This window comes from Geotrypetes seraphini, chromosome 13 (assembly GCF_902459505.1).
Source record: "Geotrypetes seraphini chromosome 13, aGeoSer1.1, whole genome shotgun sequence".
In the NCBI taxonomy this organism is placed as follows: domain Eukaryota; kingdom Metazoa; phylum Chordata; class Amphibia; order Gymnophiona; family Dermophiidae; genus Geotrypetes; species Geotrypetes seraphini.
Window position 1 is genome coordinate 16686693 of NC_047096.1, and position 23719 is coordinate 16710411.

Sequence of the window (23719 nt, forward strand, 5' to 3'; positions counted from 1 at the left end):
TGACTATGCATTGAAAGCAGTGCATACACATAGATCTCATGCATAGTCATTGGGGAAATCCTGAAAACCCGACTGGATTGCGGCCCTCAAGGTGGGACTTTGAGACCCCTGGTATAGTGCAATCAAACAAATAAAGACAGCATTGAGAAGGGGTGGAGCGAAGAGCAGAAGACAGAGGGGAAGAGGAATGGGGAGAGTGTGGGTTCAAACCCACACTGCTTCTTGTGACCCTGGGCAAGTCACTTAATCCCCCCATTGCCCCAGGTACGTTAGATAGATTGTGAGCCAGAGAGGGAAAATTGCTTGAGTACCTGAATAAATGCTTGTAAACCGTTCTGAGCTTCCCTGGGAGAATGGTATAGAAAATTGAATAAATAAAAAGAAAGAAAGAAAAAGAGGAAAGGCCAGGCAAAAGAGGAGAGACCAGGCTGAAGCTGAGAAGAGGTGATAAAGAAAGTGAGGGACAAAGAGAAGACTTAGGAGAGTGAATGAGGCTGTGCCACTTATGAAGGTCCACCCCCTGCCATCTACTGATGTAAGAGTTGTATAATCTTATGGTGAGAGTTCCAGTTCATTGCGTTCCAGGGAAAGAGTGAACGACACAGCCAAGGTAAGCGCTTAAGTGGCCTTGAATGTAATGTAATGTAATTTATTTCTTATATACCGCTACATCCGTTAGGTTCTAAGCGGTTTGAAGAAAATATACATTAAGATTATAAATAAGAAGTAAGAAGGTACTTAAAAAATTCCCTTACTGTCCCGAAGGCTCACAATCTAACTAAAGTACCTGGAAATTAATAAAGAAAAGAAAATAAAGATGGTTGAAAAAAGAAAAATTCTATGTGAACTTATAGGATGGAAATTAAACTGACAGTGAAGAACTGTATGAAAAAATATATATGGAATGCAGTTAGAGAGGGTAGGTTACAATCTATTTATGGTATTTGTTTAATTGGAAGGTGTTAAGGTGGGTAATTTGGGGGAAGGTTATCTGAAGGTAGGTGAATCTTCTGGAGGTAAAAGAGGAGGGGTTAAGATATTTGGATGAATTTTTTGAAAAGCAGGGTTTTGATTTCTTTTCTGAATGTTTTGAAGTTGTCTGATATTGTCATAAGATTGGAGATTGAACTGATCAAATGGCCTGCTTAGACCCTCTGCCCTCACACCATTAAGAAGCTTCTAGGCCAGCAAATGGATCGTGGAGTGGGGAAGCACCAGGGATTGTGTGTGGCACAGAACCAACAGCTTCCAGCCCAGGCTACACGTTGCAAAGAGAAATGGCATTTTGCTGGTTTTGCAGCGAGCGAGGGAGAGAGGCCTTTTGTCTGTAAGTGCTTATTTCTGACATCACGGCATAATACCGAAGCCGTGTGCTGTCATTACACAAGCGAGGGGAGAGCAGGGGGGGCACCCATGATTAAACCCAGAACGCATTAATTAAGTGCTTGGTAATTATACATCGTCATCCACTTCTGCTTTGGCAATTACTAGGTGGTCTTGTTGCCCCCTCACACCAGCCAGAATTAGTGTCACAGGGCTAAATAACGGGAGCACCGCAGGATTCAAATCTGTCGTTTTGCTAAGACTCGATCCAAGGGTCAGACACACAGCATAATGTGCTCAGTCATTCATGACTGCACCACACACACACTCTACACCGCTTAAAACCCCACACTCACAGACACACCCACAGAGAAAGAGACACACACTCTCTCTCTACACACACACACACACACACTCTGTACTGCTTAACACCTCACGCACACACACATTCTCTACACCACTTAACACTTCATGCACACACTCTACACTGCTTAACACCCCCACACTCATACAGACACACCCACAGGGAGATACACACTCTCTCTACACACACACACATGCACGCTCACACACACACACTCTACACCGTTTAAAACCCCACACTCACAAACACACCCACAGAGATACACATACTCTACACACACACACTCTATACCACTTAACACCCCACGCACACACACATTCTCTACACCACTTAACACCCTATGCACACACCGAGACACAGACACACATACACATTCTACACCACTTAACACTCCATGCACACACTCTCTACACTGCTTAACACGCTGCACACACACAGACACACCCACAGAGTCACACACACTCTACACACATACACACTCTATACCACTTAACACCCCACGCTCACACACATTCTCTACACCACTTAACACTCCATGCACACACTCTCTACACTGCTTAACACCCCACACTCATAGACACACCCACAGAGAGACATACTCTCTCTCTACACACAGACACACACACTATACACCACTTAACACTCCACGCATACACTCTCTACACTGCTTTACATGCCGCACACACACAGACACACCCATAGAGAGACACACACACTCTATACCACTTAACACCCCACGCACACACACATTCTCTACACCACTTAACACCCTACGCACACACCGAGACACATACACACTCTACACCACTTAACACTCCAGGCACACACTCTCTACACTGCTTAACACCCCACACTCATACAGACACACCCACAGAGAGATACACACTCTCTCTACACACACACATGCATGCTCACAAACACACACTCTACACTGCTTAACACCCCACGCACACACAATCTCTACATCACTTAACACTCCATGCACACACACTCTACACTCTCTGCACACACACAGACACACCCACAGAGAGAGACACACACAAGCACGCACACACACACACTCTATACTGCTTAACACCCCATGCACACACACACTCTCTACACCGCTTAACATCCTTTTCTTTCTCTCTCTCTCCTTGGCCGCTGTCTGTCTTTCTGTCTCTCTCCTTGGCCGCTGTCTGTCTTTCTTTCTTTCTGTCTGTCTCTTTCCCTCCTCCCTCCCCTCCCTCCCGCTGCGGTAGCGCCACCAGCCTCCAGCGTAAATAAACAAATGCTCATCCTTGATCCGCCCAATGAACAAATTCAGAGCTAAGGAGTGCTGATTCGCAGCTGGGCGGGCAGAGAGCGCGGCTCCTGCGAGCTGCAACGGTGCTCTGACCCAGAGGGGAGAGTAGAGGCAGAGGAGAAGGTCGTGCGACCAGGGAGTGGCAGTGGTTGTGGCCTTCCCTCCCCTAGCTCCGTAGCTCAGTAGCCACTGCCACCTCCTTCTCTCCCCAATGTCAGCCCCGAACACCGCATCCTTTAACATTCTGCCGGCCACAGAGCTACAGACGCACCGAGTCACAAAAACTGAAGTGTGCATGTGCACTAAGGGTATTATTATAGCGGATGTTAACCTATAACTCATTCTGAGCTCTTTGGGGAGAACGGGAAAGAAAATAAATCAAATAAATAAATGTATCGATAGAAAAGAGAACAAAGGGAAATTACGAAAGGGAAAAAGGTATACTAAAAAGTGAAAACGTCTGCAAAGGGGCTTCAAACCTCATTTTGGAAGTTTCCACAGCTTTTAGGCTTCCATGAATGAGCGGCTGCCATGCAACAAAGTGGTTCAAATATAAATTCTGCAACACTCTGCAGACAAAAACATCTGTGCAAGACTGTGTTCACAGAAATAAAACAATGTAACTGCTGTTCAGAAGTGTAAGTTATATTTTTGGAAGTTTAGACAATGGAGTTCCTTTCCTGTACATCGATTTTGTTTTAGAATATAAACCACTTAGGGCTCCTTTTACAAAGGTGTGCTAGCGTTTTTAACGCACGCACTTAATGACCGCACGGTACACTTCTAGAATAACGCCAGCTCAATGCTGGCGTTAAGGTCTAGCGCGTGCTATTCCACGCGTTAAGGCCCTAACGCGGCCTTGTATTTGGTACAGACAGTATAACAAATTATTTTATTAATAATAACAATAATAAGACTAACATTTCCTTTGGTACAAGAAACGTTATCAAGTACTGGCTGGGCAAGAGAACTCGAGTCAGGCCGGGACCGTTTCTCATGTCTCATCTAATCTAATAAATGTCTCTATTCACTAGTCATAGAGCATTTAATAATATCATAGTCAGAATTGTTTTACAATCTCATTCATTTCATTTCAGAAAGAATAAGGGAAATGTCTGATGTCGTGGAATGGTGCAATTATTAATCCAGTGAATAAGAGAACATAAGAAGATAAGGCTGGTCTGATTGACTCAATGCCTGCAGGTTCCTGGCAGCTGATAAACCAAATGCAAAGTGATGCACTTTGGGAAGAATAACCTGAATCACAGTTACCGGATGCTAGGGTCCACCTTGGGGGTTAGCGCCCAAGAAAAGGATCTGGGTATCTTTATAGACAATACGATGACACCTTCCATCCAGTGTGCGGCAGCGGCCAAAAAAGCAAACAGGATGCTGGGAATTATTTTTTAAAAAAGGGATGGTTAACAAGACTAAGAATGTCATAATGCCCCCTCATTTGGAGTATCGCGTTCAATTCTGGTCTCCTTATCTCAAGAAAGATATAGTGGTGCTAGAAATAGTTCAAAGAAGAGCGACCAAGATGGTAAAGGGGATGGAACGCCTCTCGTATGAGGAAAGACTAAAACGGTTAGGGCTCTTCAGCTTGGAAAAGGGACGGCTGAGGGGAGATATGATTGAAGTCTACAAAATCCTGAGTGGAGTAGAAAGGGTACAAGTGGATCGATTTTTCACTCCGTCATAAATTACAAAGACTAGGGGACACTCGAAGTTACAGGGAAATACTTTAAAAACCAATAGGAGGAAATTTTTTTCCACTCAGAGAATAGTTAAGCTCTGGAACGCATTGCCAGAGGATATGGTAAGAGCGGATAGCGTAGCTGGTTTTAAGAAAGGTTTGGATAAGTTCCTGGAGGAAAAGCCCATAGTCTGTTATTGAGAAAGACATGGGGGAAGCCACTGCTTGCCCTGTATTGGTAGCATGGAATATTACTACAGCTTGGGTTTTGGCCAGGTACTAGTGACCTGGAACGGGCTACTGGGCTTGATGGACCATTGGTCTGACCCAGTATAGCTATTCTTATGTTCTTATAAGATGCACAATATCATCAAACTCATTCACTGAGAGATATTACATATGGTCTAAACGTAAACAAGGGAGTAGATATTTAAAGGGGTTGGAGCAGAAGACTTCTGCTCATTTGAGCCCCAATCAGTGGGCCAGGAGGAGATAATTTCCTAAAAGAGAAGTCCGTAGGCCATTATTGATATGGCTTGGGGAAATCCACTGCTTATTCCTAGGATAAGCAGCATAAAATCTGTTTTACTACTTGGGATCTACAGTTACAGTTTATTTGATATACCACACTATACTGACAAAAAAGTCTAATCAACGGGGAATAATTAAAAATCATAACAAGCAAACAGGGAATAAACAAAGACAGGTTAACAAAGACTTGACACAGATAGGCAACGACGGCAAGAAAGTTTACAAAGTCTTAAGGTAAAGACATATAGGAATGGAACAAAAAGGGAGGTAAATTAAGGTTAGATATCAAGAGCCAAGTCAGAAAACCGTAAGGCAGAAAAAATTATCAGGAATCGGGATCAAATGCCATCTTGAAGTAGCAAGCTTTCATTTGAGGCTTAAATGCCTGAAAGGATTTTTCAGAACGCAGATAAAGCGGAAGAGAGTTCCAGAGTGTAGGTGCCATTACCGAAAAAAAACATAATCTCTATGTAGGTTCAGAAACATCTGTTGGAAGGACAGAATGAACAATAAATGCTGGTTAGAGGAACGAAGATTCCTCCGAGGAGAATAGGGAGTCAAGTGACTTGTCAGAAATAAAGGGACCTGGCTTGGCCACTGTTGGAAAAAGGATACTGGGCTTCATGGACCTTAGGTCTGTCCCTGTACGGCAATTCTTATGTTCTTATTCAGTGGCACTGAATATCTCCTCTGACTACCAGGGTGGTCCATGGGTGGAGTCAAGACAGACCGGGAAGATATGTGGGATCCAGCGATTTTCAATGCCAGTGCAGGACAGGTAAGACCTTACAAAAAACAGTTCTGTCTTTGCCCAGTTAGATAGGTGGGCATAAACATGTAATACCAGCCAGCACCTGCATACTTCTGGGTACACCAAAGACCCAGATGTGGCCCAGCATTAAAGGTCCCTCTCTTCCCTTTCCCCCTGTGGCCGCCACCACCACCCCACATCTTCTGCCTGACCCCAGCCTCTAGTTGTCAGAGGCTTTGAAACCACTGATTACATTCATGCAACTCTGAGAAAATATGACTCGATTACAGACTTCATCAGGCAACTGCACTGGCTACCTATCCAATCACGAATAACCTTCAAAACTGCATGCATCATTCACCGTATACTTTACGGAAACTCCACGGCGCCTCTCATCCAATTCTTCTCCAAAGCATGGTCTACTTCCCGCAGAACCTCCAACAGAATACAGTGGTACCTCGGTTTACGAGTGTACTGGTTTGCGAGTGTTTTGCAAGACGAGCAAACACTCAGCAAACTTTTGTCTCGTAAACCGAGCACTGTCCCGATAAACGAGCACTCAGCAATGGTGGCCCAGGGGTAAGAACTTGCCTGCGGGTGCTGCAAAGCAATTCCAAAGTGTTGCCTTCCTTCCTCGGGGTCCCCATGCGGCTGCCCTCCTGCTTCTGCGATGCCTCTGCCTTCCGTCAGTGCTCTCCTGGCTCCCATCTAAACTGGCCATCTTGAATGAGCATGCGTGCGACTTCTCTCTCCTCTCCTAAGGCAGCCGCTCCCCCGACAACACGCTCACCACGTACAAGGACGGGGTCCGGGGAACTCGGGCAGTCTCCCGTTTCCTCGGCGAGGAGTCCCGGGAACCCCGACCAGCCGGGGACCGGAGGAGCCTCGGGTTATCGAGGCGCAACTCCGACACCCGCAATGCCTCGCCCCCGAGCGGCGAGGAACGAGCACGTCGCCGAGGAGAGCCCCGGGAACGCTTCGGCTTCCTCGGCCGGCGCCTCGTCCAAGGCCGAGCCGAGGGCGAGGAGCCCCGGGAGGACCTCGAGGAAGAGGAGGAAGATATGCGCCGTACCCGGCGCATCTTGTCGCGGGGTCGCACGCTATGCTCAGGCTGCGCTCCCGAGGCCGAGGCCGAGGGTAATACCGAGGCCGAGGTCAACGGAGCCTCGACACCCGAGGCCGAAGCCGTCGAGGCCGGAATCTCCGAGGTCGAGGCAGCCTGGACCGAAGCCCGCTGCAGCTGCTCGAGGGCCCCCGTGAGCTCTGAGGAAATCAGAGAGCGAAGGAGGTCCTGAAAGGCCGGAATCCCGACGAAAGTCGGGAGGTCCGAGGACGGTGCAGGCTCCCTGGAGGGCGACCTCGGTCTCGAGTATTCCCTCGGGGCGTGCACGGCCGAAGCATGAGGCGGGGCCGAGGATGACCCACCCGCCTTGCTCGGAGTAGAGGATGGCTTCTTTGTAGACCCTGTAGGGGATGGAAAAGAGGACTTACCCGAGGCGGGTCTGGTCCCCGACGTCGACTTCGAGGTCGAGGGTTGAGGAAAAGCCGAAGTCCCCGAGGCCGCCGAGGCCGATGTCGAGGCCGGGGCCGAAGCCGAGGCCGACATCGAGGCCTTCACTGACGCGGGGTCAGGTGTAAATAGCTCCGCCATTCGCGCCCGACGGCGGCGGAGAGCTCTGGGCTGAAAAGTCACACAGCGGTCACAGGAGGCCGTAGGATGATCGGGGCCCAGGCAAATGATGCACCACCGGTGAGGGTCAGTGATAGACAACAGCCGCTCACACCGGCTGCATTTCTTAAAGCCCGTCACAGGACGGGACATCAACAAAGAAACAGGCCGGGAACGATCGACGTTCCGCGGCCAGGGCTGCCGGGAGCCCCCGGAGCCCAACGAAAAACAAAATATATATATATTTTTTTAAATTCCGAACGGACGGAAAAGACACAAAATAAAGAAAGAAATATCACAGCGATCGAAAAACAAACGCGGTGAAGAAAGGCAGGCAAAAGTTTTGGAGCTCAAAATCCACAGGGCTTTCTGGCTCCGCGGAAAAAGTTGAACTGAGGACCACGAGGTGGGATGCGCCCTCTAGTGGGCAAGAAGGCATGCACATGCGTGGTGCAGTGTGCAAACTTGAAACTTCAATCAAGTTTGCTTGAAAAGCTGTCCGCGCTGGGGCTCCGTAGATGACGTCACCCACATGTGAGAATATCATGCCTGCTTGTCCTGGGATAAACTAAGAACTGAGGACCATGAGGAGGGTATGCGCCCTCTAGTGGATCAGGAAGGCACACACATGCGTGGTGCAGTGTGCAAACTTGAAACTTCATTCAAGTTTGCTTGAAAAGCTGTCCGCGCTGGGGCTCCGTAGATGACGTCACCCACATGTGAGAATATGCTGCCTGCTTGTCCTGGGATAAATAGAAGATTAGATTAGATTACCACGGACTGAAAATTGGCAGAAGACATTTAGCTCAAAATTTCTGTTTTTCAAGACAAAAAGCTTACTTTTTCCAGCAGAGTGGATAATAGTGCTCTTATGTCACTAACTTACATCCAGTAGGAATACTTTGCTCCAAGCCAGGTTTTTCAGTTCTCTGCTTGGTGTAATTTTAAGATGTTTCAATGGGTAAAAAACAGTCCGGTACATATTTATTTGGGTCCCACTACACAAGGGTATAAAAATAAGTGCAGAGCTGAGTAGCTTAGAGGTGCTACAAGGCCTGGCTCTCTAGATTTTCAGCAGCTGTACCTGTCACTGGACATAGGAGGAGGAATGGGGACTTGTATACTGCCTTTTTTGGCTTTGGTATTTCACAGCAGTGGGCACTGGAGGATTAAGTGACTTGATCAGGGTCACAAGGAGCAGCACCAGGATTTGATCTCGCAACCTCTGGGCGCAGAGGCAGCAGCTCTACCAGTGAGCCACACCTTCAGTCTGTCCCAGTATGGCAACTTGTTCTTATGTGAGCCGAGTATAGGACAATCAAGCCATTGTGACATCACTGATGAGGCTGGCTCTTAGGAATTGGTGGAATGAGGCATTATGACATCACAATCTCTGCTCTGGAATGTTGCTATTCTTTGTGTTTCTTCCAGGTACTTGTGACCTGGGTTGGCCCCTGTTGAAAACAGGATACTGGGCTTGATGAAGGGGAATGGGGACTTGGACACTGCCTTTTTGTGGCTTTGTGGGATTAAGTGACTTGCTCACAGTCACAAGAAGCAGCACCGGGATTTGATCTCACAACCTCTGGGTGCAGAGGCAGAAGCTCAACCAGTGAATGTTTGGCACTGTGAGAGAATAGCAATATCCAGCTACTGCCTGAATAGCTTATCCAGTAGATATACTTAGATTAGCTATTTTGCTGCCCTGAGTTCAGTGGCATAGTAAGAGGGGGAAGGGGGGGTAGACCCCCTCCCAGGCACCCTCTTGGTGGGGCCGCTGGCACCTCTCCTCCTCTCCGTCCCCCCGCTCCTTCCCACTCCTCCCCCATCACCCGCGTGCCCTCACTTCCTCCCCCACCGTACCTCTAGCTCTTCACCAGCGCGGGCAGCAGCGCCAACCTGCTGCTTACACCAGCCTCGGTGCTCCCCTCTGATGTTACTTCCAGGCTTGGCCATACTCCCTTTTTTTTATTGTGAGCAAAAAAGGTGGGAGGTGGGAGGGACGCAAGAATATCTGCCTGCTGTCCCTGGATAACACCTGTTACGGTAAGTAACTGTGCTTTATCCCAGGACAAGCAGGCAGCTATTCTTGACTGATGGGTGACCTCCAAGCTAACAAAAAGAGGGATGGTGGGAAGGTTGGCCATTAGGAAAACAAATTTTGCAAAACAGATTGGCCGAAGTGACCATCCCGTCTGGAGAATGCATCCAGACAATAATGAGATGTAAAAGTATGAACTGAGGACCAAGTAGCAGCTTTGCAGATTTCCTCAATAGGCGTGGAGCGGAGGAAAGCTACAGATGCTGCCATAGTGTATCTATGGGCCGTGACAGAACCTTCCAGTGTCAGTCCGGACTGAGCATAGCAGAATGAAATGCACGCAGCAAGCCAATTTGACAGCGTACGTTTAGAAACAGGACGTCCCAATTTATTCGGATCAAAGGACAGAAAAAGTTGGGGTGATGATCTGTGGGGCTTAGTACGGTCTAAATAGTAAGCTAAAGCCCGCTTACAGTCCAAAGTATGAAGAGCCTGTTCTCCAGAATGAGAGTGAGGTTTTGGAAAAAAAACAGGCAGTACAATAGATTGGTTGAGATGGAACTCAGAGACAACCTTAGGGAGAAACTTTGGATGTGTACGCAGAACCACCTTGTCATGATGAAAGACTGTGAAAGGTGGGTCAGAAACTAGTGCATGGAGCTCACTGACCCTCCTGGCAGAGGTGAGAGCAATGAGGAAAAGTACCTTCCAAGTGAGAAACTTGAAAGAGGCTGTAGCCAAGGGTTCAAACGGAGGCTTCATCAAAGCGGAGAGAACCACATTAAGATCCCAGATCACAGGAGGTGCTTTAATAGGTGGTTTTACATTGAAAAGACCTCGCATGAATCTGGAGACCAGGGGATGAGCTGAAAGGAGTTTCCCATGGACTGGCTCATGAAAAGCAGCAATAGCACTGAGATGGACTCTGATGGAGGTAGATTTGAGGCCAGAGTCAGACAGAGAAAGAAGATAATCCAACAAGGTTTCCACAGCAAGAGACTTGGGATCATGGTGATGAAGAAGACACCAAGACGAAAACCTTGTCCACTTCTGATGGTAACATTGCAGAGTGGCTGGTTTCCTAGAAGCATCCAGAATAAAACGAACGGGCTGAGACAGAAGAGAATCATGTGAAGTCAGCCCGAGAGATACCAAGCTGTCAGGTGTAGAGACTGGAAGTTGGGATGCAGAAGGGTCTCCTGATGTTGCGTAAGCAGAGATGGAAACAGTGGAAGCAGAAAAGGATCTCTGGAACTGAGTTGAAGTAGAAGGGAGAACCAATGTTGCCTGGGCCACCGTGGAGCAATCAGAATCATGGTGGCTCGTTCCCTCTTGAGTTTGAATAAGGTTCGTAACATGAGCGGCAGAGGAGGGAAAGCATACAGGAACAGATTGGACCAATCCAGGAGAAAGGCATCCGCTGCCAGACGGTGAGGAGAGTAGAGTCTGGAGCAGAATTGGGGCAGCTGATGATTGTGGGGAGCTGCAAAGAGGTCTATCTGAGGTGTGCCCCACTGAGCGAAGATGGATTGTAGAGTCAAGGGATCGAGAGTCCATTCGTGGGGCTGAAGAATTCTGCTGAGTTTGTCTGCTAAAGAATTCTGTTCTCCCTGAATGTAGATCGCTTTCAGAAATAAGTTTGATTTGTGGCCAGGAGAACTAATTGAAATGAGACGGCCTTGATTAACCAGTCGTCCAGGTAAGGAAAGACCTGAAGGTGGTGAGATCGAAGAAATACAGCTACCACAATGAGACATTTGGTGAATACCCTTGGGGAGGAGGCAAGACCGAAGGGTAGTACCTTGTATTGGTAGTGACATCGATTGATCATGAATCGAAGATACTGTCTGGAATTCAGATCCATCGGTATGTGAGTGTATGCCTCTTTGAGGTCGAGAGAACATAGCCAGTCGTTTTGATTGAGAAGAGGGTAAAGAGTAGCTAGAGAAAGCATCTTGAATTTTTCCTTGACCAAACATTTGTTGAAATCGCGAAGATCTAGAATTGGTCTGAGATCTCCTGTTTTTTTGGGGACTAGAAAGTAACGGGAGTAAAATCCCTGCCCCTGCTGATCTAGAGGAACCTCCTCTATGGCGTTCAGAAGAAGGAGGGATTGAACTTCCTGAATAAGGAGTGCAGACTGAGGAGTGTTCAAAGCAGACTCTTTTGGTGGGCTTAGGGCCGGAAGAGTTTGAAAGTTGAGAGAGTAGCCGTGGCGGATGATGTTGAGGACCCATTGGTCCGAAGTGATAACTTCCCACCGGCTGAGGAATAGAGAGAGACGACCACCTATAGGCTGAGGTAGGTGGGTGGAGATATGAACACTGGCTATGCTTTGGAGAATTAAGTCAAAAGGGCTGTGACTTTGGCTGTGGAGGTGGCTTCACAGGCTGCTGCTGTTGCTGTGATCGAGGAGCTTGACGTTGTTGTTGACGTTGACGTCTGGGTGGCTGGGAAGTTGTCTGCAATGGTCGAGCAGCATAGCGGCGCTGATAAGCTGACTGCTGTCTGAAAGGCCGTGTGGTAGAAGGCTTCTTTTTATTTTTGAGCAGAGTATCCCAGCGTGTTTCATGAGCCGAGAGCTTTTGAGTGGTCGAGTCCATGGATTCCCCAAAGAGCTCATCCCCCAGGCATGGTGCACTGGCTAACCGATCTTGATGATTAACATCAAGCTCGGATACCCGAAGCCAGGCAAGGCGACGCATGGCCACAGACATAGTTGTTGCTCTGGAGGTGAGTTCGAAGGTATCATAGATGGATCGAACCATGAATTTTCGAAGTTGGAACAGAGAAGAGGAGCATTGATGAAAAGCCTGTTGTTTTCGTTGAGGAAGGTACTTTTCAAATGCAGCCATGGTGGTAAGGAGATGTTTCAAATAAAATGAAAAGCATAGTTGCCAGATCTGTTGGCCAACATTGCATTTTGGTAGAGTCGCTTACCAAATTTATCCATGGCTTTGCCCTCTCTGCCAGGAGGTACAGAAGCATACACACTAGCTCCTGAAGATTTTTTGAGGGTAGATTCCACCAATAATGACTCGTGGGGTAGCTGAGGCTTATCAAATCCAGGGATAGGAATCACCTTGTACAAAGAATCTAGCTTACGTGGAGCTCCAGGAATTGTTAAGGGAGTCTCTAGATTTTTGTAGAAAGTCTCCCTCAAGATGTCATGTAGAGGGAGTTTCAAGAATTCCTTGGGAGGCTGGTCAAAGTCAAGTGCATCTAAAAAGGCTTTAGACTTTTTAGACTCAGCCTCCAAGGGAATGGACATGGAATCACACATCTTTTAAAAAAGATGTGAAAGATGTGGATTCGGTTTTAGATGAAGGGTCAGGTACCGCAGAGTCATCTTCTTCAGAGGAACACTCACCCTCAGAAAGAAAAGGCTCTTCAGAGTCACCCCACAGATCAGGATCTCTGATATGAGATGTACGATCCCGGGACTCTGGAGTTGAGGGTTCTAAGTGTCGGGTTTTGTGTATTGACTTACCCGACCTCATCGACACGGTACCGGGAGAAGTTACCTGTTGCAACGGTGCCGAGGTCTGCACCGACTGATGTTGTCTCGACTCCGGTGCAAGGACCGGCATCGATGTCGATGAGGCCGAGTGGACCGGTACCGAAGCAGTGGATGCAGATAGTAGGGGTTGCTCCACTATCGGTACCGGCGGCTCAGACCGGACCGGGACCGGAAGGTTCGGGGTCAAAAGAGCAGGGAGCAGCTGCTGGAGTTGTTCCTTGAGCTGAACCTGCAAGACGGCAGCAATGCGCTCATCTAAAGAAGGCACCGGTACCGCTTTTTTCTTCTGCGGTACCTTGGGTGCCGCTCTACACTCCGAAGAGGAACCCGATGTCGAGGGGCTGACCTCGATCAGAGCGGAGCGCTTCCGCTGGCGTCTCACGGTCGGCAGGATTGGGCTCACTGCAGTAGAGACCGGAGGACGTTCCAGCGGGGAAGGCTTCTTAGCCGGCTTAACTGCAGGGTACGATGCCGGCGCGGTATCGAGGAAGTTGGTGCCGACTGCGATGGGACCGATGTCGGTGCCGGTGTAGCGGAATCGGACATCTTGGCGCCGAAAAGTAACCGCTGTTGGATCTGGCGGTTTTTAAGAGTCCTTTTCTTTAAAGTTGCACAGCGGGTACAGGTCGATGCTCGATGGTCAGGGCCAAGACACTGCAGACACCAGTTGTGCGGGTCTGTGAGTGAAATTGGCCGAGCGCACCGCTGGCACTTTTTAAAGCCGGGTTGAGGGGGCATGAATGTAAAAACGGCTTCAGCCAAATCGAAGCCCGAGGCTTCGATGGTGGCAATAGGCCCCGCTGGGGCGAAACCGAAACGAAAGAAAAAATAACTTTTTTTTTTTTTAAAACAATGAAAATAAAGAAAAATGAGGGAAATAGTATTTCCCAGACGGTTTACGCGAGCGTGGAAGGCAAAAAATCGAAAAATATGTTCAACAGCCGTTGAACACACGTCTTCTTAGCTCCGCGGAAACTAAGAAACTGGGGACCGCGCACCTCTGTCGGGCGGGAAGGCACTCGCGCGTGCGCGGTGCGGCCTACGAGAACTTTCCAAGTTCTTAGAGTGCAATCACTCTAAAAGTGTCCGTACCGGGGCTCCGTCGGTGCCGTCACCCATCAGTCAAGAATAGCTGCCTGCTTGTCCTGGGATAATAGAATATTGTGCAGGGGAGATCCATGCTCAGCTTCAATTAGATACCAACTGGTGCCCGTTAGCTCATTATGTTGTGCACGGATGTTGAATCTGCATGCAAATTCTGGCGTCTGATGCTCGCCATTGTATATAGAATCTGAAGACTACCCAGTAACAAGGTAATTCTATAACAACTTAGATGGTCACTGACCGATTAACCAGCTAACGCCAAATTCAAAGCCGGCTATGGTTCATCTAATCTGCCCAGAAAGGTGGCTAAAGTTGTACCTGCCATTCTGTACAGGTTACAACCCTCTGCGAAGTTTGGCTTTGATACCATCCTCTCGCTATATAGGGGAAACCTCTATAATTATCCGACATGTTTTTGGATCCTGTCAATGTTAATGTCCCCCCCCCCCCCCCCGAGATTGAAAATTCTGTGGATAATTGTTAAATATTCAGCAGTAATTAAGATTTGCATACATTTGCATACTGCCTTATAAATGAAATTTGAAAAATAATTGAGTGTAAGTAGTTATGCACACCTTGAATGCGTAAGTGCACAGAAAAGCAGCACTTATGCACATAAGTGCACTAAGCACTACTTTTAACATTTAGGGCTCCTTTTACGAAGCCGCGTTAGCGGTTTAACGCACGTAATAGAGCGTGCTAAACTGCCGGCCGCGCTAGCCACTACCGCCTCCTCTTGAGCAGGAGGTAGTTTTTTTGGCTAGCGCGTGATTAAAAGTTGTGTGCGATAAAGCCGTTAACGCGGCTTTGTAAAAGGAGCCCTTAGAATGAGAAGATGGTATTTGGTAAGACTATAACAGTCTAATTTCTCTTTTGGAATCTGCTATAATTTATATTAAGTTTAATCAGGGATATTATGTTCCCATTTTTGTAATTCGCAATAAGCCTACCGGGCAATGTTGCGGAGCAGAAGTTCTCAAATTATATTATGTAAATGGTATCACGCATAATTGCAAGGAGGCATAAAGGGGATGAAGCCTGATATACCGCTTTTCCTGTGTGGCTACAATCAAAACGGTTTACATATTTTAGACAGGTACTTTACCTGGGCCAATGAAGGGTTAAGTGACTTGCACAGAGTCACAAAGAGCTGCAGTGGGATCAAGCTCACACTGTCAGGGAGGCTGAGGCAGCTGCTCTAACCACGAGGCCACTCCTCCATGTGGGTGGAGCATGGGAGAGCCACGGATGTGTCTCCAACTTCCATGAGTAACTACGTCCGGCCCAGCGTATCTGCTCTGAAGCAGACATGCCTGTTGGAAGCAGGTAGAGAAGATACAACTGAAGCCCAATGCCCTGCTGTGCTCAGAAGCAGCTGAGATGTATACTGAGTGGCAGAGACACAGCAGCCACCCTAAGTGCTAATATTCTGGCTCTCAGTCTCCACGGTAACTTCACAGAAAATGAAGGGCTATAGGGCTGGATTTTGTGACCCTTTCCATAGCCACTGAATTGCAGAACACTCGGGCCTTGTGCTTATTAGGAAAACAGGTGATAAGAAAACCCACAAATGCCACTTTTCTAAAGACTGAAATGTTGAAAAATTCCTTCTATCGCAGAGGACATAGGCACCAGCTCTGTGGATGCTGTGGGTGCCCAAGCACCCCTAATATTTTGGGGACCACACGTGACTGCAGACGCACCAGTTGCCCTCTGCCCCGCGGCTTTAGGAGGCCTCCCAAAGACCGGCATGTTTCCCCCTTGCCTCCATCCTTGTCCGGCGTCACCCTGGCCTTCCTGGTCTAACTTTAAAAACCAATTACAGTTTTTCAGAGGATCGCCAGCACTGCAGCGATTCTAACAGGCTGCCCATGGCCTCTGCTACACTTTTCTTCTGCTGCGGTCCATATCAGATGAAACAGGACGTTACATCAGTGGAGGGGTGGGCCTGCCCTGTTTTCCCTAAACCTAAAGGTTCTTGAAGTACACAGGGAGAAGGGGTTCAAAGAGAGGGGATATGCCGGACTGAATATGGTGGGAGGTGAAGGGAAAGAAATAATGGGCCTGGAAACAGAGGAGAGGGAGAGATATGGTGAACAATGGGATGGAAGGAGGGAAAAGAAAGAGAGACAAGTTGGACCCAAGAGGTAGTGTGGAGGGAGGGGGTATAGAGATACTGGATAGGAGGGTAGTTGGGAAGAGAAAGGGAGCAAGAGTGGACCCTGGGGTGGTAGGGAAGGAGGGAGAGAGATGCTGCATAGGTTGTTGAGAAGAAAAAAGGAGAGATGGTGGGATCCATCACTGCAGCCGCTCTTTCATTCTTCAGGCAGCACGAGTGAAGTAAATGCGCTGCCTTTTGTGGCCCAGAAGCTTTCCCTTTGCTACTGTTTCCTGCCCCGACTCAGGCGAGAAGCAGTAGCAGAGGGAAAGCTTCTGAACTGCCAAAGGCAGGACAGATGGAGCCATATGGTAACCCTACTCTGGGTCTCCCAACGAGGAGAGGGTTGCCCAATCTGCCGTTGTGCTCCGTTTGTATTTCCCTCTGTCAAAGGCTGCAAAGGCAAGAAATGCCACGATCATCTGCTTTCATTTCAAGCAGCTTTTCACGACCAAGACTTTTGTTCACCGTTACTTGCTTCTCACTCTTATGAACACTTTAGGAAACAATTGAAGTCTTATCTTTTCCCTACGTACTTGTTCGAGCAGTCATCTATGGCCTTTTTTTTTTGTAGATTATGTAATTTTTGTAAACCGCACTGAACTTATGGTTATGCGGTATGGAAATGCGATATTATGTTATGTTATGTCACTTTACAACCAACAACCAGGCACTTTACAGAAATGAATACGTTCTATTTTAATGCACATTGCTCTTAAATTCCGAGGAGACCTTGGTGAGTAAATCCAAATCTTGATCTCTGTACTTATGTAATAAAATGAACTTAATTTGCCTGAGAATGGTTAGCCCTTGGTCTATTGGAACCGGGTTAATACCTGACTGTGATTAGAAAGTTCAGGCTTTGAGCCCTAGCCACATCCCAGCCCACCCATCTTCCAGCAAACATAGGGCTCCTTTTACGAAAGTGCTATAGCGAAAAACTACTGCCTGCTCAAGAGGAGGCGCCTTCGTAAAAGGAGCCCATAATATCAGCTCCCTTGTTAACAACTTTTTGGGTTAACAGGGTGTCATTATTTACAGGGTGGTAAATGTTATCTTACCTCTCTCCACTGTTTAGTCTCTATTCCTTGAGTGTAGAGGACACACACTGTAAAAAAAAAAAAAAAGAACGGGAATTTATTAGCTTATTATGGTGGCTTATTATTTTTTTTTAAAAAAACCTTTTTATTTATAATCAAATAAGGCTTTTACATTCAAAGAACAAACTTGTGAATGATAGGGAAAAAAATAAAAATAGATTTATCTGTCTACAATAGAGGCACAATTTTTAAAGTCAAGGTACTAAGAAATGCAATAAGGAAATTATATAACGTAATCTACTCTGATTATATAATGAGGCAGAGATATAAACATATCGCTAAAACGTGCCGCTTCTTCCTCTATAATATTACCAAAATCAGAAGCTTCCTGTCCGAGCACACTACCAAAACCCTTATCCATGCCATCATCACCTCGCGCTTAGATTCTGCAACTCGCTACTCTCAGGTCTTTCGCTCAGCCATCTTCCTCCCTTTCAATCCATCCAGAATTTGGCTGCACGGCTCATATTCCATGAGCCGTTATGGTCACGTTACCCCTCTCCTAAAGTCACTTCACTGGCTTCCTATCTGTTTCCAAATACAATTCAAATTCCTCTTACTGACCTACAAATGCACTTACTCGGCTGCCCCTCGCTATCTTTCTTCACTTATCTCCCCCCCTATGTTCCACCCCGCAAGTTCCGCTGAGAGGTTAAGTCGCTCCTGTCTGTGCTCTTCTCCTCCTCTGCCAACTCCAGACTCTTTCCCTGACCAAACTGCCCAAATCCCTACGGCAGGCTCCGTCTCTGGCAGTGGTCAAGTCCAAGTTAAAAGCACACCTCTTCAAGAGCGCGTTCAACTCCTAACTCCTCTCACCTTAGGTTCTGCATCCTCAACACTATATGTCATGTCTGTCTGTCCGTGTTAGATTGTAAGCTCTTCCGAGAAGGGACCGTCTATTAAGGGCCTTTTCTATCAAACTGCGCTAGCAGTTTTTAGCGCAGAGAGCGGCGCTGAATGGCCTGTGCTGCTCCCGACGCTCATCGAGTTCCTATGAGCGTCGGGAGCAGCGCGGGTCATTCAGCGCAGCTCTCCGCGCTAAAACTGCTATCACAGTTTGATAGAAGAGGGCCTAAATGTCAAAATATACAGTGCTGCGTAAGCCTATCAACGCTATAGAAGTGATAACTAGTAGTGGTAGAAGGACAGAAACATGCACTTTCTAATGAACATGCCGCATGGATTAACATCAGAGCTATGAACATAAGAAACGCCTTCACCGGATCAGACCAAGGTCCATCTAGTCCGGCGATCCGCACACGCAGAGGCCCATTTAGGTGCTCCTTTTTGGAGACCCGGACTTCCCGTATCCCTCAATATGATCTGCAAGAAGGTGCGCATCCGACTTGCGTTTGAAACCCAGCACTGTATTTTCTGCATTCCAAGCGCCCCACCACTCGTTGTGTGAAACAGAACTTCCTGACATTTGTCCTGAACCTGCTGCCACTCAGTTTCAGGCTATGACCTCTTGTCCGTGTCACATCTGAAAATGTCAGTAATGCTGCTTCCTGGTCAATTTGATCAAATCCCTTTAATATTTTAAAAGTCTCTATCAGATCCCCATGAAGTCTTCTCTTTTCGAGGGTGAACAGTCCCAGTTTTCCGTGGGCGTTCCTTGTAGCTTAAATTCTCCATGCCTTTGACTAGTTTCGTGGCTCGCCTCTGCACCCTCTCCAACAGAATTTTATCCTTCTTAAGGTACGGAGACCAGTGTTGGACACAGTATTCTAAGTGTGGTCTGACCATTGTTCTGTAAAGTGGCATTATAACATCTTCCGACCTACTCGTGATCCCCTTCTTAATCATGTCTAACATCCTATTTGCTTTCTTCGCCGCCGCCGCACATTGAGCCGATGGCTTTAGGGTTCTGTTTGGAGAAAAAATTACTACGCATAGGCTGCAAGTCGATAAGTTCAGTGCAGATAACAACAAAAGTTAACTAGCCATTTCTAGTGAATTGCACAGCACGTATCTGCAATTACACTAACATAATCAGAAACTAATCGTATTAACAACTTCTTGAATTAAAAAAAAGCCTTCAATAGCTTGCTAAACTTCACAATAAAGGTCTCAGATCTAATGTATAAAGGAAGAGCATTCCAGCTTGGTGTGAAAATGCAAAAGTATAAATTATTTTACAATTTAGCAGCTTAGCTGATGGAAAATGAAGAGCGCGAGTTTTTATTGTATGTAGAGATCTATTCAGTGAGGACAATGGAACAAAGTGAATTCAAATAACTCGGCGCTTGGTCATGCATTATTCAAAATATTATTGTGCAAATTTAAAAACATGATGGAAGCAGTGCATGTAAATCTACCTCGTGCATATTCATTGCAAATATCCTGGAAAATCTAACTGGCTGGAGGTCCCCAGGACAGATTTCCTCACTGGTCTAGGGATTTTCTCTTAAACTTATTTGTATATTTTAATTTTATTCTTTTAATTTCTTTTATCTTTTGCTTTAGAACATAAGAATAGCCTTTTGCTTTAGAACATAAGAATAGCCTTTAGAACATAAGAATCAGACCAATGTTCCATCAAGCCCAGTAGCCTGTCCTCACGGTGGCCAATCCAGGTCACTAGTACCTGGCCAAAACCCAAGGAGTAGCAACATTCCAGCAACTCAAAGAATAGGAAGATTCTGGAACCCCAATGAGAGCAACATTCCAGAGCTGAGATTGTGATGTCATAATGCCTCATTCCACAGTGTCTCAGAGCCAACCTCATCAGTGATGTTACAATGGCTTAATTGTCCTATACTTGGCTCATGTAAGAACATAAGAATAGCCTTACTGGGTCAGACCAATGGTCCATCAAGCCCAGTAGCCCATTCTCACCGTGGCCAATCCAGGTTACTAATACCTGGCCAAAACCCAAGGAGTACCAACATTCCATTATCTCAGAGTAAGCAAGATTCTGGAACCCCAAAGAGTGCAACATTCCATGCGGAATCCCCAAAGAGTATCAAGATCAGGGGTCTCCAAAGTCCCTCCTCGAGGGCCGAATCCAGTCAGGTTTTTGGGATGTCCCCAATGAATATGCATGAGATCTATGTGCATGTACTGCTTTCAATGCATATTCATTGGGGACATCCCGAATACCTGACTGGATTCGGCCCTCGAGGAGGGACTTTGGAGACCCCTGATCAAGATTCTAGAATCCCAAAGAGTAGCAACATTCTATGCTACCGATCCAGGGCAAGCAGTGGCTTCCCCCATATCTTTCTCAAGAACAGACTATGGACTTTTCCTCCAGGAACTTGTCCAAACCTTTCTTAAAACCAGCTACGCTAGCCACTATTTCAATTGTACCTTTCCCTCACAATTCTCGGAATTTTGTTATATCTTTTCTATTTTAATAATTGTTTACTCAGGTACTTTAGCTAGATTGTGAGCCTTCGGGACAGATAGGGGAAGTTCTATGTACCTGTATTTTAATGTAAACCGTTTAGATCTGTAATATGCTTAAGCGGTATATGAAATGTTAATAAAACATAAACATGAGAGGTGCACTCACCTCCTCTATCTCTTCCCCTTGTGATGCAATCTCCCTACCTTGCTCTGCTATCACACTTCTCTAGCACGTCAGTTGGCACTAACAGGATTTCTACCAGTGATAAAACATGTTCCTTCCTCTTCCCATTAGTCTTTGTCTATTAAAAAGTGATTTCTGCTCAGCAGCAGGAGATGAATACCTTGGAAACGCCTCCCTATCTCGTAAGCCTGAGAAACCCAAGCAACGACTGTCGCCTTGAAGATCTGTTCAATTTATGACCCCAGGATACATTTTCACATTATAGCAAAAGATTTAGAAATGAACTGATTGCTTCGAACTGGTCACGTGACATTCTCGAAAGAAAATTGTATTTATCCCACAGTCTTGTTTTCTCACAAAAAGCACTCATGACTGGGAGAAAAACATGAAGGTTGATGCAGGAAGCTTGTACTGACAGCTTAATGCACAGCCATCTAGAACAAGCATATCATCAGATTTGTGCTTGCCACAGGGCCGTAGCAACAGGTGAGCCTGAGTGGGCCCTGACCATCCAATCTCCGTCCAGGCCCACCCAGTCCCTCCCACGGCGAGCATATGGGGGATACCGGTCCTACCAGTGATAAAACATGTTCCTTCCTCTTCCCATTAGTCCTTGTCTATTAAAAAGTGATTTCTGCTCAGCAGCAGGAGATGAATACCTTGGAAACGCCTCCCTATCTCGTAAGCCTGAGAAACCCAAGCAACGACTGTCGCCTTGAAGATCTGTTCAATTTATGACCCCAGGATACATTTTCACATTATAGCAAAAGATTTAGAAATGAACTGATTGCTTCGAACTGGTCACGTGACATTCTCGAAAGAAAATTGTATTTATCCCACAGTCTTGTTTTCTCACAAAAAGCACTCATGACTGGGAGAAAAACATGAAGGTTGATGCAGGAAGCTTGTACTGACAGCTTAATGCACAGCCAGCTAGAACAAGCATATCATCAGATTTGTGCTTGCCACAGGGCCGTAGCAACAGGTGAGCCTGAGTGGGCCCTGACCATCCAATCTCCGTCCAGGCCCACCCAGTCCCTCCCACGGCGAGCATATGGGGGATACCGGTCCTACCCTTATCCGTGAAGCGCAGGCTGTGGAACAGCTTGCCGCAGTGGCTTAGGCCAGGCTGTCATAGCCAGGCTGCGGTGACAGTACCACTCACAGCAGTGCCACACCTTCATGCAGCGCAGCACTCCACCCAAGGGGAAGGGCAACTCCTGTTCGCCGCAGTCCCGGCTCCAGAGGTGGAAGGGAGGGAAAAAAAGAGACTGTATGGGCTGAGGGAGTGGGAAGGGAGGAAAAGATAGAGGCTGCACATGCTGGGGGGAAGACAGGGAGGGAAAGAGATGGAGATGCCCACTTTGCATTCAGCTCCACCCACTTTGGGCTCAGGTCTGCCCAAAGGCTGTCTGGCTACAGCACTGACTTGCCGATTCACTAATCAAACTGAATGCAAACAGGCCCTGCATAAAACTTGTGCACTACCTGGCAGGGGGAGGCCCCAAACCGACACTAGAGGCGATTAACACTGGACTAGTGTCTGCATTAGTGAGCGTAGAATGCTCTTCTGTGGGAGATAATGCATTAGGATTAATATATGCAATGTTAATTTATTTGGTATTGTTGATCAATAAACAGAGCTGCGGCTATTTCCCATAATTGAATCTGTTGAATTTATTAGTTAGTGGGGGCAATGAGTGAAGGGGTGGGGGTGGTTGAGGGCGACAATAGGGACTATCCAGATCCCGCTGTCAACAATACTTCATTGTCTGAATAGTACGTTCCAGCTCTGCTCTCAGATTCCCAAAGCTTTTTCCGTTAATTACATTTATTTTCTAATTGATACTTACTAGGATCAGACTTGGAAAATGTGTCCTTATCCAAGAGATGTCTAGCAAGACAAAAAAAAAAGAATAAAAATTCTGTTAGATCCTGGAAAAGGAAACTGAAATGCATCATAAAAAAATAATCAAAGAGCCTATTCCTACAGGTAAATCATTGTTCTGCTCATTGAAGAACCTTTAATTATTCCCTTTCCTAAATATGCAGAAAAGCCTCTATACCAGGGGTAGGGAACTCCGGTCCTCGAGAGCCGTATTCCAGTCGGGTTTTCAGGATTCCCCCAATGAATATGCATGAGATCTATTTGCATGTACTGCTTTCAATGCATATTCATTGGGGAAAACCTGACTGGAATACGGCTCTCGAGGACCGGAGTTCCCTACCCCTGCTCTATTCTATAACTCTGAAAACCTATGTTTAGGGTTACCATATGGCTCCAGGAAAAGGATGGCGGACATATGGGTTTTACTTCCACTGAAAGCAATGGAAGTAAATCCCGGATGTCTTAATCCGTTCTCCTTTTTCCGGAGCCATATGTTAACCCTATTTATGTTGCTTGTGATGTGGGGCAGGCATGGAACATAGTCATTAGAGAAAAGGGTGCACAGGATAATATGTATGCAATGTGTAAACCGCATAGTTATATACATTTTAAAATAAATAAACAATCTCTTTATGTGGTCCTCGGTGCTACTTAACACTAAGGGCTTTTCAAATGTGCCCTGGTGATTACATAACCAGTAGCTGTTCAGGATATGCTTAAGATAAACTAGCACATGGCATAGGCCCTATGGGGG

At 46.8% G+C, this 23719-nt stretch overlaps 1 protein-coding gene across 5 annotated transcripts in view; it reads right to left on the reverse strand.

Annotated features, from left to right (window-relative positions):
- Window positions 1-23719, reverse strand: part of LOC117347756 (copine-5-like) — a 226218-nt gene that overhangs the window by 135518 nt on the left and 66981 nt on the right. For all 5 annotated transcript variants that reach the window (XM_033919106.1, XM_033919105.1, XM_033919107.1 and 2 more), the window contains exons 2-3: window positions 22931-22971; window positions 17504-17550 (exon numbers count right to left, since the gene is read on the reverse strand). In XM_033919106.1, coding sequence (XP_033774997.1) covers window positions 17504-17550; window positions 22931-22971 — 88 coding nt within the window. The remainder of the gene's footprint in view (window positions 1-17503; window positions 17551-22930; window positions 22972-23719) is intronic.